The sequence below is a fragment of the Paramisgurnus dabryanus genome, chromosome 12 (assembly GCF_030506205.2).
Source record: "Paramisgurnus dabryanus chromosome 12, PD_genome_1.1, whole genome shotgun sequence".
Classification (NCBI taxonomy): domain Eukaryota; kingdom Metazoa; phylum Chordata; class Actinopteri; order Cypriniformes; family Cobitidae; genus Paramisgurnus; species Paramisgurnus dabryanus.
In genome coordinates, this window is record NC_133348.1 from 6,327,243 (window position 1) to 6,345,233 (window position 17,991).

General features: G+C 34.7%; 1 protein-coding gene across 1 annotated transcript; it reads right to left on the reverse strand.

Moving 5' to 3' along the window:
* Positions 1-164: 164 nt before the first annotated feature.
* Positions 165-15,413, reverse strand: LOC135738312 (fibrinogen-like protein 1). The gene is made up of 7 exons (XM_065256302.2): positions 15,272-15,413; positions 14,216-14,677; positions 9,775-10,009; positions 9,180-9,317; positions 4,812-5,028; positions 2,990-3,185; positions 165-1,849 (listed from the first exon to the last, which is right to left on the reverse strand). The coding sequence occupies exons 2-7, from the start codon at positions 14,564-14,566 to the stop codon at positions 1,703-1,705; spliced, it is 1,284 nt and encodes a 427-aa protein (XP_065112374.1). The 5' UTR covers positions 14,567-14,677; positions 15,272-15,413; the 3' UTR covers positions 165-1,702.
* Positions 15,414-17,991: the final 2,578 nt, after the last annotated feature.

Consider the following 17,991-nt stretch of genomic DNA (forward strand, 5'->3'; position numbering starts at 1 on the left):
ATATGATAATAGTTATATTCAGAATATTATGTAAAACAGTGATATACTTAAAAATCATATATACTTATATTTTAATACAACATGTTGATTTTTTTTTTTACAAAATGATCCGTCTTTTCTGCAACTGCCCATAGATACTAGACAAGTTGTCTTGTTAGGAGACCTGTGAGGCAGCTGTGAAGGTTTACAGCGCATACAAATGAGACCATTTCAAAATATGTGTTGTTTTATATGTAAACATGTTTGATACACCAAATAAGTACTTGTGAGTGCTTTTGCATCCTGGTTTATTTTCAACCCAGCATTGGGTCAAATATGGATGAATACAACTGTTGGGTTAAATCAGGGTTTCCCAAACTGTGGTTCACAGAGAATTGCAGGGGGCTTATGAATTGATAAAAAAACAAAAAATTACAAAAATAAAAAATACATTTAAAGCAACACTATGTAGTTTTTTTACCTTTAAATAATGTCTCTAAAATTATTTCAGTTATAGAACCACTTTTAACTGGACAAACTGTACTGTTGCTGCAACCTGAGCAGCCTCCTAGCTGCTACAAGCACACTCTGAAAGTGGCGGTGGAGGGTAGGAAACACAGCCCCTGCCTGCAGAAGAGTGTCTGATACCAGGCACTGTTGCGCTTTTCAACCACATGGGGGAGCTGCAAGTCATTTTTACATGGAAACTACATAGTGTTGCTTTAAAAATAAAAAGCAGTAACAAAATATAAATTTTTATTTGTTTAACCTGCATGTCATGTGACCATTACACAGCAGTACATTAAATCAGAAAACTGAGAATTCATGCAAAATGGACAGATTTATTTTATGTACTAAGAAAATTACCAGTTGAAGGTCCAGTAACACGTTATAATAACTAAGTAAAAAAATAAATAGTGAATAAAACTTTGAAGCGGATGAAAAAATAAACGTTTTTGCAGTTAAACATTCAAATGTGCTTATATACTTATTTACTTAAATCTCAGTGGGTACCTCAAGTATATCATTTAGGTCAAGTGGTTCAGCTAACAAAAACCCCTGGATTAAATAACCTAAAAAATGTATTTATATTTAACCCTGCAATGGGTTAAAAACCCATCATAGGTTAAATCACAACCCAACGGGTATGGTTAATCCATTTATGTCCCAACGCTGGGTTTAAAATAACCCAGCATTTTTTAGAGAGTGGTTTATTACACTCTTAAAAATAAAGGTGCTTTTTTTTAAAGTTTCTTTAGATTATAAACATGTATGAAATAAACGATTCTTTAAAGAACCTTTGACCAAATGGTTTTTTGAGAAACCAAAATAGGTTCCTCTGTGGAATTGCTGTGAAGAACCTTTTAAGCACCTTTATTTTTAACAGTGTAGTCTAATCAAGTCAGATTATTCAATATAAATCTAATTTTAATTCACATTTATAAAAACAAGTCAACCAAAAATGTTTTTAAAGCTCATAATCTTGGGTATAGAAAATATGAACATATCTCACACATTTTAATTTTGATCAATAAATGACAAAAATTGACTTTTAATGTTTAAACTAATTATTTTGACTCTTTTAGCCAAAAGTCCTCTGTATAAACCTAAATGGTCTCGTTCAGAGGTCACTTTATTCAATATAAGTCCATACACACTTTTATCACCCATCCTCCTGTGGCTCTGAGAGCTGTGATTGGTTGGTTAAGGTTCGGGCCCTGATTCATGGTGACAGATGCGGTCTGAAGGTTCTGGGTCGGATCATCATGCCCACCTTCCTCAGTGAATAGTAATCAGAATCTTTCCATGTGTACCACACGATACCATCAGGCCCAAGAGGGTTCTTCCCCTTCAGAGAGTACCGGCCACCCTGTTTAAGGATAACAGAGCATTAAACCGACATGACACATTTTTTTCAAGACTTTCCAGTGTAGTTTTGTTGTGCTAGGTTAAGCATTTAGTAAACTCGATCTTGAGACCAAACTTGGATTTGTAAACAGTTAAAATGAATGGGACTCAAAATGAGAGACTTGTGGAAAACACTAGTCAGCAGGATGTTTAAATGCATTTTTTACACAACATGTTTACATTTTAAAACAAAAGAATGAAGAAGCATCTCTCTCTCTCTCTCTCATCCTGTGTGGTCATTTTCTCCTCCAAATGCACATCTGACTCATTTCTAAACATCACTAATTCATGTCAGTCGCTCTGATTTGTGGTTTAACAGTTTTTCTTAATTAAAAAACTAATATAAATGTTTATACTTAGTTTATGTATTTCTGAGTCAAAAGTAATATGTGCATAAGATGTGTACTCGTAGTCAAAAAGTTTTTAAAAGTTATGTTGGTTGTAAATACATTGTGAACGTGGGTTCTTACCACTAGAATAAATACATGAGATATTTTGAATTTTTTGAAGCTAGTAATAAGGGTGATTACACATCTTCACAATGTTTGGTTGTACTGAGGTTGCTTTCTACACACAAAATAGGCTATCTAAAACTTAAAAACCAATGTTATAGGGCACTGGGGAAATTAATAGTTCATTTATTATTTCAGCTAATGAATTCATATATTTAAAAATAAAAAGGCAGATTAAAATAATACTTATGTAAAAGAACCAATCATCAATCGATAAAGACTGACGATGCTCTGGGGGAGGAGCTCTATGCTAAGTCGCGTGAGGCGATGCTAACCTGTGCGCATGCGCAGCAGCTAAAACAAAGTTGCTTTTTTAGCGCAATTCGAGCATGGTATAGATTATGTCAGGTTTTATTGTTGATCAGAAATATGTTGTTTAATTGTGGTTGGGGAAATATAGATATCTCTAAAAAAAAATTACATTCAAGATAGCCGTTTATTTGCATGACTGAAATAACTGCACGGAGGCAAAGATGGCCGTCTAGTGGCGCAACTTTGTTTTACCTTTATTATTTCTATACTAATATATTTTGTCTACTATACACACAACGAAACATTGCTAACAGATAAGTGGTATCATCACACAATACCTTGTAGTAGACACCATTAAGGTTAGCGTAGAAACACTGGTTATACCACCAGCCTGCGTGGGAGATTTCTGCACAGATGTTACCCGTATCTGGTGTACTGAAACCCTGTTTATCGTGGTACCAACTGAAGGAATCCTCCACCGTCCCACTAAACCCAGACACATGAAGACGGTACTGTGTGTTCTCACCCTCCACACTGAAGAAAAATAAGGTTAGGTAAATCACCTAAAAAACATTTAACATACTACATATAAGGGCTGTCAAAAGATTAATCACATACAAAATAAAAGTTTGTTTTATGCATAATATATGTGGGTGGACTGTGTGTATACTGTTAATACAAAATAAAAGTGTGTGTTAGCATTATATATTTGTTTAATATATGTGTGTTTTGTGTGTAATTATTATATAAATACAATTATATATAATTATATATAGTTACACACATACATGTATACATTTAAGAAAATTGTTATTTATGTAGATTTTTTTATATTAATATATAATCATAAAATATATCAAAATCTAAATATATTAGGCCTGTCTATAGATTAATCACGATTAATTACATTCATAATAAACATTTGTTTTTGCACAATATATGTGTGTGCATTGTCTTTACTTATTTTGTATGTAAATACACACACATGCATGTATGAAACAGTTACATGTATATATTTATTTATTTAGATTTGGATATATTTTATATTATATATAAATTTAAAATATATACATTTGTCTTATGTGTGTATTTATATAAACATAATAATTACAAACAATATACACACAAATATATTATGCAAACACAAACGTTTATTTTGTATCCGATTAATTGGGATTAATATTTGACGGCCCTAACATATTTAGATTTTGATATATTTGATATTATATATAATTTAAAAAAATCTACATAAATAACAATTTTCTTTCATTTATACATGCATGTGTGTATTACATAATAATTACTCAAAAAACACACATATTAAACAAATATATTATGCCAACACAAAATTTTATTTTTTATCTGATTAATCGCGAATAATCTTTTGAAAACCCTAATATATTTAGATTTAGATTTATTTTATATTATATATAAATTTATATTAAACAAATAAGTTATGCCAACACAAACTTTTATTTTGTATAATTGATTTGACAGCCCTACTACATGTATATGACATCTCACACTGTTTTGTTACTATTTAGTTAAGACATAATTTTTACTTGTATGCTTTGTACATGTATGTGGGGTTTTTCACACAGTTTTACACAAATTTTCATATTATGGAAATTTTACTAAATATATTTGTTTAATTGGACTATGAATATAACAATCCGATTACAAAAACTGAATATGTTTGCATAATATTACTATGCATCCAAACTCTAAATTCTGTTATTTTCACCACTTTTGGGTCAAAAAGGGACATACCTTTCAGCTGCTGGGTTAAATTAACCCATTCAATTGTATTGTTTTGTAATCTTTGTAAGTCACTTTAGATAAAAGCATCTGGTAAATGTAACCCAGAAAATTAGGTTTAGATTTGACCCAACAATGGGTTAAGCCATCCCAGCAATTCCAGTTGAAACAACCCAGCACAGGTTAAATATTTTTTAAAATTCCAAATGAATGCATAATCCTAATCCTATTATACATTTTATCAAAAATTTCAGACACACGATTAGTTGATAGCGCTATGAATATAACCGTCCAAACCTAAACCTATTTTAAACCTAAACTCTTAAAAAATATTGTGTTGGTTATTGGGTAATTATTCATCAAGTCATTATCAGGAGTTGGTGAGGTATTGACAGGCCTCACCTGAAACTCTGATAAACTGCATGCTTGTGCTTCCCGCTCCAGTCCTCCAGGTCGATACGGAGCGTATAGTCTCCCTGCCGGGTCAGGTCATGAATGTGTTCATTTCCCAGCCAGTATTCTGTATGAAGGTCTCCAAATCCCTCTTTATACTCCTTCCAGCTGCGGTCAAAGTTCACAGAACCATCTTGCCTTCGCTGGATCACAGTCCAACCACCGCCTGCCAAAAATGCAGGAAACATTGGGGCGGTTTCCCAGACAGGGTGTAGATTAATTCAGGACTAATACTTAACTAAAATGTTTTGGCTTCTGACACCCATGCAAACATACCTTACAAAAAACTTTACTGGTGTGCATCTTGGGACAAAACAATGGCACTGAAATATGTTAAGATGTTTTAAAATTAAGGCAGCTCAAACTTGCATTTTAGTCTGGGAATAGGATAAACCCTGTCCGGGAAACCGTCCCATTATCATCAAGTCTATCACTGTGTTTTTATTAGGGGCGTAATGTGAGATGAGCAACAGTCTAACATTCAACGATCAAATCTCTTTTTATGAGTTTAATGGACACGGCAAGTAATTTAGTTTTCAGATTATGACCATCACAATTATACTTATGGTCAAAGAGCGTTTTGCAGGTCATCAAAAAGATATTTGCATATGCTATTTTCAGCTTCAAAACAGGAACCTCATGCGTCCCACTGGTGCCATTTCAGCACAGAATTGAAGTCTCATTAGACGTCTTAGAGAAGTCATTTAGTGGTTCAATATGAAAAGTTGTTTGAAAGTCTTTAAATTTCCCCATAAACAATAAAAGAAATAAAGCAACAATTCATTCACAATAGGTATTCTGTGGTTTTCACCATCAAAACAATTCAACATAAAGTACAGCGCCAATGAGAATTTTTGACTAGTTCAGCCCTGCCGACATTTTCAATGGCCCTCATTCTTAAAAATGAAGGTCAATGAGTGCACAATAAAATATTATACATTACATTTTTTCAACATGGTTTCATAAATGTTGGTGCAGCACTTTTTATGGTAATTGGGCTTTGCAGATGTATTAATGGTGCTAGCAAACCCAAGCGAACCCAAGTCATGGGTTTGACTACCACAAAATCTGCATACATTTGAAATGTACAGTGCTCTTTATTTTTATGCCAAGGACCCCTTTAATGGATAGAGGAGGAAGAGCAAGGACCCCCAGTAAATGTTTAAAATAAGACAGGATTTACATACTTTGTTATGATACACTGTAAAAAGTGAAATTTGCATTTGAAAAATTAATTTTATAAATTAAAATGTTCTCACTTTAGCTGAAATTTTTAAAGGAGACTTATCATGAAAATCTGACTTTTCCATGTTTAAATAGCACCTATTGTTTGATTCACGTTTTAAAATGTCCTTTGGTGTGTAAGTGTGTATTAGTACATGTTAAAGGAGCATTTCACCCGTAGAAACATTAATCTTTATTGAAAGTGCGTCATATTTGTAGTAGAAATGTAACATACATTTCGAATTTGGTGCCTATTTGACCAAGAAAAGGGGTGTTTGTAGTCTCACTCCCTCAACAAAGATATAGCAAAATGATGATTTTTACATCATTGAAAGAAGGAAGTGCAACACTGAAATCTGTATTTCTCCTGTCTCAGCGGCAACTGAGGAAATGATGCATGACCATTCAAAAACATGACTGGGGTTCTAACTATACAAAGCTTAAAGCCGCTCTATGCAATTCGGCGTTTTTGTCAAACTGTGACCCCTAGAGTCGCTGGAGAATACTTGCAACTGTCGTAATTTCCCACTCTAGTACTCCAAAGATAATGACCAGGTAATGTTTCACAATTTCATACAAATATTAGGCTACTGCATAGTCTACTAAACTACAGATGATGGTAATAGGCGGATAATAATACGTTTATTCCAAGTGTAGAGTGCATATAATAATAAAATACCGCGTTTGCTAGCTTATAATGTTTTAACATGATTGCAGCTAAATCACAATTAAACATTACAAAATGCCATGACAAAGTTAATTGTGTACGTTGCATTATTTCATAACATTGTTTGTTATAATGTCACTATACATGATTATTGCTATTTATCATAATAGTTTGCAAATTGTGCATGTTTACACTATTTACAACCTCTAGGCTTATTTATGTCCTGATAATTATGTGAGATATTGACAACTGTTGTCATGATAATCGCATGACATACTACAAGCAAGCGCAACAACATACAACATAGACCGCAAACAAGTTTACAAATGAGAGATTTACTTACTAGTCCATCAACAAGATCGCCAGATCAGCATCCCATCCAGTGCTGTCTTTTAGCTCACGCCAACAAGTAAAAACCTGACCGAGTGGGACTCTTGTCCGGTTCCTAACGCGGTCAGATTATCTTTTCCTACTCGCTTCCGAACGCGCTTTCTTAACTTTTAAATCATTTAGCCTCACGTCTCAAATTCGCGCGTGCAGTTGTTGTTATAGGCTTGATTGACTTCATGCAGCCCTGCAAGAACCGACCACCGGATGACGTCAAAGTGCCGTCTCGGATCATTCTCGCGGTACTTTGACGTCATCCGGCGGTCGGTTCTTGCAGCGCCACATGAAGTCGAACAAGCCTAACGTGTGTGATGTCGTTGCCGTAAAGCAAGTCATGCTTCTCGCGAGATTTGTCAGGGGCCGTTCTCTCAAGCTTGCATTGCTGGTTTTGGTAGCGGCGTCCTCCCCGAGCTTCAACAGGAGGATGATTCGCCATACTATGACTTTGTTTACCACCGAAATAACTTTGAAGCTGTTATATTAAGGTAAAATAACTGCATAGTGTGTCTTTAATGCAAATGGGTGAAGTGTCCCTTTAATGATATGCAAAAGGTACAAATCCCAAAGTAAAAGATGACATGAGTTTACTGTTGATGTAGACAAGAACGACATTATCATAATCTCTCCCGCTTCGGACTCACAGCCTGTAAGTTGAAGCAATAAAATCTTTGATCTTTAAGGTAAAAATTTTAAATCACTTCAATTGGTTACACCTAAAAAATATAAGCTTTATCAACTTAAAATTTTCACTCAAAGTGCGAAAATTTAAGTTGAAAAATATTTAGTTACCAATTGCAGGAAATTTTTCACCTTAAAATTTCCACCTCAAAAAAGTTTATAAAACTTATCCAACCTTCACTTTTTACAGTGTAGTTGCATTACAGTCACATTGTTAAAATACAACATAACATTTTACATTTATTGAATCGTTTTAATGTACATATTAATTTTATTATTAACCTATTAATGCCTTTTGGTTGATGCCTAACTTAATTTTTCCTAAAAAAATAATTCAAACAATATTTGGAGGACTCTGGTAATATTACCCATAACTAACACTGCAAAAAATGATTTTCAAGAAAAAAATTCTTAGTATTTTTGTCTTGTTTTCAGTAAAAATATAAAAAAATTCTTAAATAAAGATGCTTTTTTATGAGCAAAACGACCCAAGAAAATAAGTCTAGTTTTTAGACCAAAAATATAAAATTTAAGTGATTTTGTGCATAAAACAAGCAAAAAAATCTGCCAATGGGGTAAGCAAATTTTTCTTGAATTTAGTGTTTAATAAAAATGTACACCATTGGTAGATTTTTTTTGCTTGTTTTATGCACAAAATCACTTAAATGTGATATTTTTGGTCTAAAAACTAGACTTATTTTCTTGGGTCATTTTGTTTATCAAGAAAAAGCATTTTAATTTAAGAATTTTTAGATATTTTTACTGAAAACAAGACAAAAATACTAAGAATTGTTTTCTTGAAAATCATTTTTTGCAGTGTATGATTAGTTTAGATTATTTTTTCCACAATAAAGAAACTTTTGTCCAACATAAAGTTTCTGTAAATGTTAAAAGTTTTCAATGGAACCCTAAAGCCTGACAAAAACATCCTTTATTTTAAAGAATACAAAAAATTTCTTTATTTCTTAGTGTTTTTGTCTTGTTTTCAGTAAAAATATCTAAAATTTTTAAAATTAAGATGCTTTTTCTTCATGAGCAAAATGACCTAGGAAAATAAGTCTAGTTTTCAGACAGAAATATCAAGAAAAAATTTCTTGAATTAAGTGTTTAAAGTAAACTTATTTTTAAGATTTTTTTCTTATTCCATTGGCAGATATTTTTTTCTTATTTTAAGCACTTATTTACTTAAAATTGTATATTTTTGTCTAAATACTAGACTTATTTTCCTAGGTCATTTTGCTTATCAAGAAAACACATCTTAATTTAAGAATTTTTAGATAATTTTACTGAAAACAAGACAAAAACACTAAGTAAGAAAGTCATTTTTTGCAGTGTATTTTAAGAAAGTTGTGCTTTCTTACCATCTGTGTCCATATCACAGTATACTTCCACAGGCCTGGCCCCTAGTGAGGGAACCACAGTGTAGATCCCGGATCGACGTACACCATTGAAATAGATGGAGGAACAGTCGATAGGACAATTCTTGACATGCTGCACTTCTGCAAAGATAAACAAAAATACTGAGCTACAGATAACTCAAACAAAGTAAGATAAAGAAGTTAATTTTGGATGTTTGATAAACTGTGCTATGATTTGTCACCCTCTGTTGGTCAACACCAGTAATAGATCACAGTCCTATCTAAAGGTATGGAGACGACAGGCATAGCAAAACTGTATTTCTTCAGGTTGTTACTGCCGTGTACGGGTTTGTGACATTTCAAGGCATTTTTGATGTGCTGATGATATTACATGAATGAATGTGGACGATCGAACAACACAAAATTTATTTTAAGAAATTTAAGTACTCCGGGTTGGGTTTAGGGTTAGTTGCATGTAATTATGCATCATTTACAGGTATTACTACTGTTCGGAGACACCTATCAAAACAGCTCTGTCTTACCTGCCGTAGTCTTTTAAGTATAAGCATCACTTTTTGGTTATTTATGAATATTTTACCAGGATGCAGAGCTTCTTGTGAACTAAGTAGAGGGCTGGTGCGGACGATGTTGATCATGCAACCGGGGTTACGTCTGACTTTTTCCACCAGCAGTGAAAGGTTATGGATCTGGGCCTGAAGGTCATAGATCAACGAGCCCTGAACGTGCAAGAGAGTTGTTGCGTCAGCATAATGGTCTTCCACTTCATGCAAGCGCTGTTCCACGGATGAGTTATTACGGTTTTTCTCTTCGCTCTGTGAAAAAAACACATAGCCAATTGTGATGAGAAGAATAGGTTTGTTTTATACAGTACAAGAGGCCGGGACAAACACTTGGGGGTTATTGTGTTGGTTTACAGGAGAGCTGTGAATCATTTCCTTGTTTAACACAACACAAGGAGCTTAACGGTGCATACATACTAATGAAAGCACGTGCAGAGAGGTAAGCACTGTGTAAATCTCATTAGCCCTCGGGTCAAGGAGACTTCAGTCTGAAAACCGAGCCGAGTGGGCCGGAGCGATAATGAATTTATAGAAACACTTTCGGTAAGGTACTGTGATAGTACTACTGTACGGTGATGATGGCAGATGGTACTTTACTATGGCATGGAAATTATGACTAACATATTTGTGGTATTTTAGCAATGAAATAGGTGCCCTTTAACTAAAATAATATGAGATGAAGGTTCTTTACAGTGATTTGATTGATTGGTACCATTTGGTCTCATAAAAAATGTATATTACCTTTTGAGGTATCATGTGCTCAAAATATTTTTATATACTACATCTGGCCTTAGAATGCGTCAAGCTGATATTTAATCTTGTGCATCATATATTAGGAAGTTTTGAAAAAATATTCAATACATCACAGTGTAGTATTTGTGTTTCAGTTAAAACGTCACGGTCAGTTTTATGTTATTTTCTTTGCTCTTGACGGTACAGCAAGAAAATGCTAAATGTAACCCTGGACCACAAAACCAGTCATAAGTAGCACAGGTTTATTTGTAGCAATAGCCAACAATACATTTTATGGGTCAAAATTATAGATTTATATGTAGGATAATATCTAGGATATTAAAGGGGACATTTCACAAGACTTTTTTAAAATGTCAAATATTTGGTCTCTTCAGAATACGTATGTGAAGTTTAAGCTCAAAATACCATATAGATCATTTATTACAACATGATAAAATTGCCACTTTGTAGGTGTGAGCAAAATGTGCCATTTTTGGTGTGTCTATTAAAATGCAAATGAGCTGATCTCTGTACTAAATGACAGTGTTGTGGTTGGATAGTGCAGATTAAGGGGCGGTATAACACTTTTTGACATCATAAGGGGAGTCAAATTTCAATTACCTACTTTTTCTCATGCTTGCAGAGAATGGTTTACCAAAACTAAGTTACTGGGTTGATCTTTTTCACATTTTCTAGGTTGATAGAAGCACTGGGGAAAAAAGTCAGATTTTCATTATATGTCCCCCCTTTACAGTCCTTCCAGAAAAAGTTTTTTGTGATAGTTGCAGGCAAAAATCCTTGACCTTGCGGAACGTTATTCCCAAAAATATGCGATGGAATATGTGGGATATTTATTCAATTTTATGCTATGAAATTGCGGGAACTTTTTTTTCTCAATAAAATTTTCTTCTCAATATTTAGATTCTTTTACACCCTTAGATTTAAGATTTTTAAATAGTTGTATCTCAGCCAAATATTGCCCTGTCCTAAACCAACCATACATCAACAAATATTTTTGATATATTTATTTATTTATTAAAAAAAATGTATCAATCTCAATTTCCCATAAAATTACCTTCATGACTGGTTTTGTGGTCTAAGATCACAAATTCGACCTTTCAAAAAGACTTGGATGTAACTGGGAAAGATTTTTATTTTACTCCAACTTAACATTTAAAAGCGGCCTGATCTATTCTCACATAGCCAGACTTTGAATCTGACACACATTGCAGTTGTTTTTAGAAAAAAAACAATGCAATTTACTCTATAGTTGCGGGCAAAAATCCTTTATCTTGCGGCACGTTTTCCCCAAAAATATGCGATGGAATATGTGGGATATTTATGCAATTTTATGCGATGAAATTGCGGGAACTTTTTTTTCCTCAATAAAAAATATTTTCTCAATATTTATATTATTTTGCACCCTTAGATTTAAGATTATTAAATAGTTGTATCTCAGCCAAATATTGCCCTGTCCTAAACCAATCATACATCAACAAATATTTTTGATATATTTATTTATTTATTCAAAAAAATGTATCAATCTCAATTTCCCATAAAATTACCTTCATGACTGGTTTTGTGGTCTAAGATCACAAATTCGACCTTTCAAAAAGACTTGGATGTAACTGGAAAATACCTTTATTTTACTCCAACTTAACATTTAAAAGCGGCCTGATCTATTCTCACATAGCCAGACTTTGAATCTGACACACATTGCAGTTGTTTTTAGAAAAAAAACAATGCAATTTACTCTATAGTTGCGGGCAAAAATCCTTTATCTTGCGGCACGTTTTCCCCAAAAATATGCGATGGAATATGTGGGATATTTATGCAATTTTATGCGATGAAATTGCGGGAACTTTTTTTTCCTCAATAAAAAATATTTTCTCAATATTTATATTATTTTGCACCCTTAGATTTAAGATTATTAAATAGTTGTATCTCAGCCAAATATTGCCCTGTCCTAAACCAATCATACATCAACAAATATTTTTGATATATTTATTTATTTATTCAAAAAAATGTATCAATCTCAATTTCCCATAAAATTACCTTCATGACTGGTTTTGTGGTCTAAGATCACAAATTCGACCTTTCAAAAAGACTTGGATGTAACTGGAAAATACCTTTATTTTACTCCAACTTAACATTTAAAAGCGGCCTGATCTATTCTCACATAGCCAGACTTTGAATCTGACACACATTGCAGTTGTTTTTAGAAAAAAACAAACAATACAATTTACTCTATTTTTCATTTGTCTTAAACTGTATGGCTGGATAAATCTACACCACAAAAACAGGCCACTTCACTCTTAGAAATAAAGGTAGATACTAAGATACTAATATACACTCTTTTGGTACAAAAGTGTACTTTTTGAAAGGGTACCGCCCCAGCGACAGCTTTTGTACCTGTTTGCTAAGTGCATGTGCAAATGATCCTGTATAGCTTAGTGTTTAAGCATTGCCATAGCACAAAAGGACATGGGTTCTATCCCAGAAAACACACAAAACTGATGAAAATATAAACCTTGTAATGCATGTAATGCAAATACATAGATGTAAAGTGGTAGATCATTTAACATTGATTAGGGCTGGGCTCGATTTTTCGATTAATCGTTTTTTTTTTTAAACGTGGTCGATTAAAAATCGATTCTCAAAGAGCAGAATCGATTTTTTTTTTTGCATATTTATTTCCACAAACATTTAACAGAGGAATGGAAGCATTTTAGATTTCGCAAGCAAGACGTGTTGAGGCTAAAATTGATTTTTATTAATTACCAACTTTTAAACTGCTGTTCACTGTTCTTTTTTATTATTATAGTGTGTGTCTTAAATCTATATTCATTGGTGTTGAATCGAGAATCGAGTATAAAAACCTACCTGAGAACTGGAATCGAAAATTTAATCGAGAATCGGAATCGAATCGATTTGATAGCTTGTGAATCGAAATCGAATCGATCTGGAACATCTGAATGGATACCCAGCCCTAACAGTGACACAGCAGTTCCAAACCATACTGATCTCACGGAACGTCGTGTTATAGTCACGCAAAATTTTATTAATTTATTCATATCCATGGCACGAAATTCAGTTTTTTCACTAATTTCTATAATTAGATTTTCGTGTGCGTTGCACGTCTTTCTTATTTGTGTCATTTTATGTATTGTTTTCTCATACAAGTTTTGAAAGCGGAAAAAAGCATGTAGAAACCATTATAAAAGTACATCCTAACACAAACCCCAAATCTAACCCCAACCCCCAAGCGACAATGATTTAAAAATAGGGGAAAAAAGAAATACGATACATAAAATGACACAAAAAAGAAAGTTGTGCCACAGACATTAAAAACTATTTATAGAAATTCGTGCTGAGTGACACGAAAAAAGGCATTCGTGCTCAAGGCACGAAAAAAAGCTGAATTTCGTGCCATGGACATGAATAAATTGATAAAATTTTGCGTGACTATAACACGACTTTCCGTGAGATCATGTTGTTCCAAACAGACGTATGGTGATTATTTTATGGATGAAATACAGAAAATACATCTGCTTGCTTTAAACTGCCTCCAACAAATGCAGATTGCATTTTGAAAAGCATTGTTTATGTCCAAATTGATGTGAATAAATCTGAGGCTACGCTGATAAAAAAAATGACATCACTCAATGCAAATGTAAAAGCAGCTGAAGTAAGTAAAGCCATCTATCATAAAAACAAAATTCTCACTTGCAGTTCCAAGACTTTGACTCGATGCCGGTGATTGCGAAGCTCCTCCTGAAGTTCAGACAGCGTCTCCCGCAGGGCCAGAATCTGCTGCTTACGTTCTTCGTTCTCGTGAAGCCAGTACGACACCTCATCCGTACAACGAAACATGTCCGGACAGCGCTGGTCATCCAGCTGGGGTAACGTGGCTGTTATTTGACACGTCCCATCCTTTAGTACCTGATTGCTGTATTCACCACATTGAGAGGTGCTGATACGATGCGAATGGTCATCATCACTCGCAACAGTTGCCAAAAACAACACCGCCAGCAAGGCGGGCATGCCTTCCATTTGTTTGCATCGCCTGAGCACCATTTTCACCTTCTTGGAGGGACCCTGGAGGAGAAGGCCAGGGTAGAAACTCTCTGACCTCCAGTCTCGACTGATGGGACGGATCAGCAGAGAGGAAGTTTCCAAAAAGTTCACCTGAAACAAAAGACATCCTTACAATTATTACAAAGTTTCCAGAAAGTTATTTGATGGTCTGTATGGTTCCATAAAGAACCACAGAAAATAAAGGTGCTTGCAGATGACACTTAGCTTGAAGCTTGAAAATATTTTCCTGTATTTGAACGTAAAACACTGCATGGTGGTGCTTGTCAGAAATTTGGCAGACTGGGACACAAGTTCAACTTTCAAAATCACAAGAACCGTATGGCTCCGATCCAAAGCTACGGATACAACCGGGAGACTCTGAATTTGCCAAACCACATTAGAGACTGGAGATGGTCAAACTAATACTGAATCAAAATGTATGCCTTACGGTGACATTTTGATTAGACGAGCGTCTCCAGCAGTTTGTTTGGAAATTTGTTTCGTTTCCCCATGACACCACACCGCATGCATCATAAAATCTCACCTGAGGGATTTCCCAAACTATTTTAAAGCTGTTGACGCACGTTCTCAAGTCCGCAAGGATTTGATTTAACAAATGCAATCACACTCTATTGGGAATAAACATCACGCTAACACAAACCTGCGATCTTTACCTCCTAATCAAATGAAAGGGTTAATTTTTACCTGTTTCTGTGATATCGTCCTGTTAGTCTTCAGAGGATCGCACAGAAATAAAGATGTGGGTTTCCAATCTCTCACTTCTCCAGTCTGTAGGTTGCAGGATAGCTGATACAGTGGACATCTTATCCATGTAATCCTGTTTAATTGGATTCCTGATTAGGAGAAATAGAAGAGAGACGGATCCTGTCACCATGAGCCAACTAGACTTTCCTCCTTTCCTTTTATCTTAAGGACTGATCAATACAAATCTGATGGATAAATAATTAATACATCAAATAATGTTGGACCGGGAAACAAAAAATGTGTCAACATTGTGCTGAATAGTTTACATTTTTAGGAATGAATTTTTAATTTATGCAAAAAAAAAAAAAATGGTCACGAGGGTAGTACCCTTTTAAAAGGTCCTAATATGGACCATTCCGGTACACATTTTGTGCCAGTATTTACCTCTGAGGTACAAATATGAACTCATTAGGTGCAAAGTAGTTTTTTTTTTAAAGTAACCCACATCAATGACAGATAAGGACAATTTTTTCTGACTGTGTTTTTTTATTGATATGATAATATCTTACAACTTAATGCACGTTACACAAGCATCTTGAGGTTTTTGTATATGAAAGCCAAGAAGATCTGGCATTTTTACAAAAGCAATAACCAGGGTTCCCACACCTTAGTTAACTTCAAATCAAGGACCTTTCAAGGACTTTCCGTGTCCAATACCCTCAAATTCACGGACTAAATGTGGGGGACACATTTCGATTGAGAGCAAGGTTACATCGTGTTACCTTTTACATATTTACAGTTCCCTTTCGAGGGAACTCGCGCTGCGTCACTGCGGTGATACTTTGGGGACGCCTCCAGGGGTAAGTGCGTCTGAATGTGTATATCAAATTCAACCAATGGTGAGTCTTAATGACAAAGACAGGGTGACGCGGGAGCCAGGAAGTATATCGCTATCTGAAATATTGCCAAAGACGGCGTTATCGGGAAGCAGGAAGTATGGCAAGGGAGACGCAGCATCTCGTTCCCTTCTCAGGTTACAACAGTTACATACGTAACCCGAGACGTTTTCATGTGTCAAACACAATTATGCAAAAAATGTATCTATATGTATTTCAAAAACTTCCCAGGGCCTTGAATTTTTCCCCCAGATTGACAAACTTTCAAGGATTTCAAGGACCCGCCCTGAATAACAATAATCCAGAATGCAAAACATTTTCTTTTTGTTGTCAGGTCTATGTTAGATTTTGAATCCCAGATTATCCAAGTCCTCGACTTTTTGGTCTTATTGTTTAACACAAGAGTGATGCCGTAGTCACTTATCTTGAAATGATTTTGTAAGCACATTGATGTTATGAATGTCAAAACATGTAAAGTCTGCTGTGTTCAGTCCTATCCACACCTCCGATCCTGTTAACTCATTATACTGAACCTATGGCCTTGTGATCTTATTAGGCAAACAAGCACTTTCTCCAGCAACCCAAATGCACTTTAAAAACCGCACTATAGTCTATATATGCGAGGGTCCGAGTCACAGTCTGCGTGATGCAGTTATCATCATCAGAAGAGGAGCACATGTCGGATTTTTGAAACCTTGCATGCTTTCACATAAATAAACTAAACTTGTGGCTTAAGCACCTCTCACCAACCTTTTTAAAGTTGAATTTCTAAATAAGTATCAGGGCCAAATAAAACAGATTGAATAAAAACATTAATAAATATCTAGTTTCAAACGTATAAACCTGCACTTGCCATTTGACTATAAGCAAGGTTTCAAAATAACACACACAAAAATATCTCCAAATCCATTGTCTGTGTAAAATGAGACCTCGTCACCGCTGTTGTATTCAAAGCTCTTTATAATCGTCCTCTATTCAAAGCAGTAAGAGCATCACCAAACCTTGAAAAACTGCGCAGTGATGTTGTTTTTATTTTTGTTTTGTAAATGACCCTGAGAAAAACTGAATGGAAGTCTTTTACCATAGCAACACAACAGTACTACACTTCAAATCTCCAAAATAAGAGAGTAAATAGGAGTCCTATTGTATTTCTGTATTTCTTGTTCTTATTATTAGGGGTCCAAGCATGAAGCGATGAATCCCTATTGTGTTTGTTCATTTTCTGCCCTAAATTGTCTGGACGTCATAGCCCTTAAGTCATCAATGTACCAAACTGTGTGTGATGTGCCAAATCTCCCCTGCTAATCTGGCAAATGCATTAACAACCACCCGTAGGTGGCACTGTAATAAGTGCAGTGGCGTAGCGTCTGGGCATGCAGGGTATGCACGTGCAAATGGGCCCTGGCCAGCTTTTAATAAAATTTTTTTTTCAATTTAATTTTAATTTTTTTTTGCATATTGCATATCATGTGTAGTGATTTCTTATTTCTCCGTAATGTCTAATTTCTCCGTCATTTCTTGTTTGCGTTTATTTTTTTTCCACTCCGTGGCTGTCGTAGACAAGTGGTTCTTTAAACTTTTTCAGTGTGTGGCCCCCCTTATGTACGGTGCATTCCTTCGCAGCCTCCCCAAAGAAAATTAAGACAAATTTGTTCTAAAAGGTAACATTTTAATTAAACAAAACATATTAAATTATACAAAGTAGTGCTGTTGGTTAGTAGCCTTATTTTTTAAGGTTTAATTACACAGTATTCATGATAAATTAATGTATTTATAAAATGTCATAAAACTGGGGCCCCCCTGGCACCATCTCGCGGCCCCCCT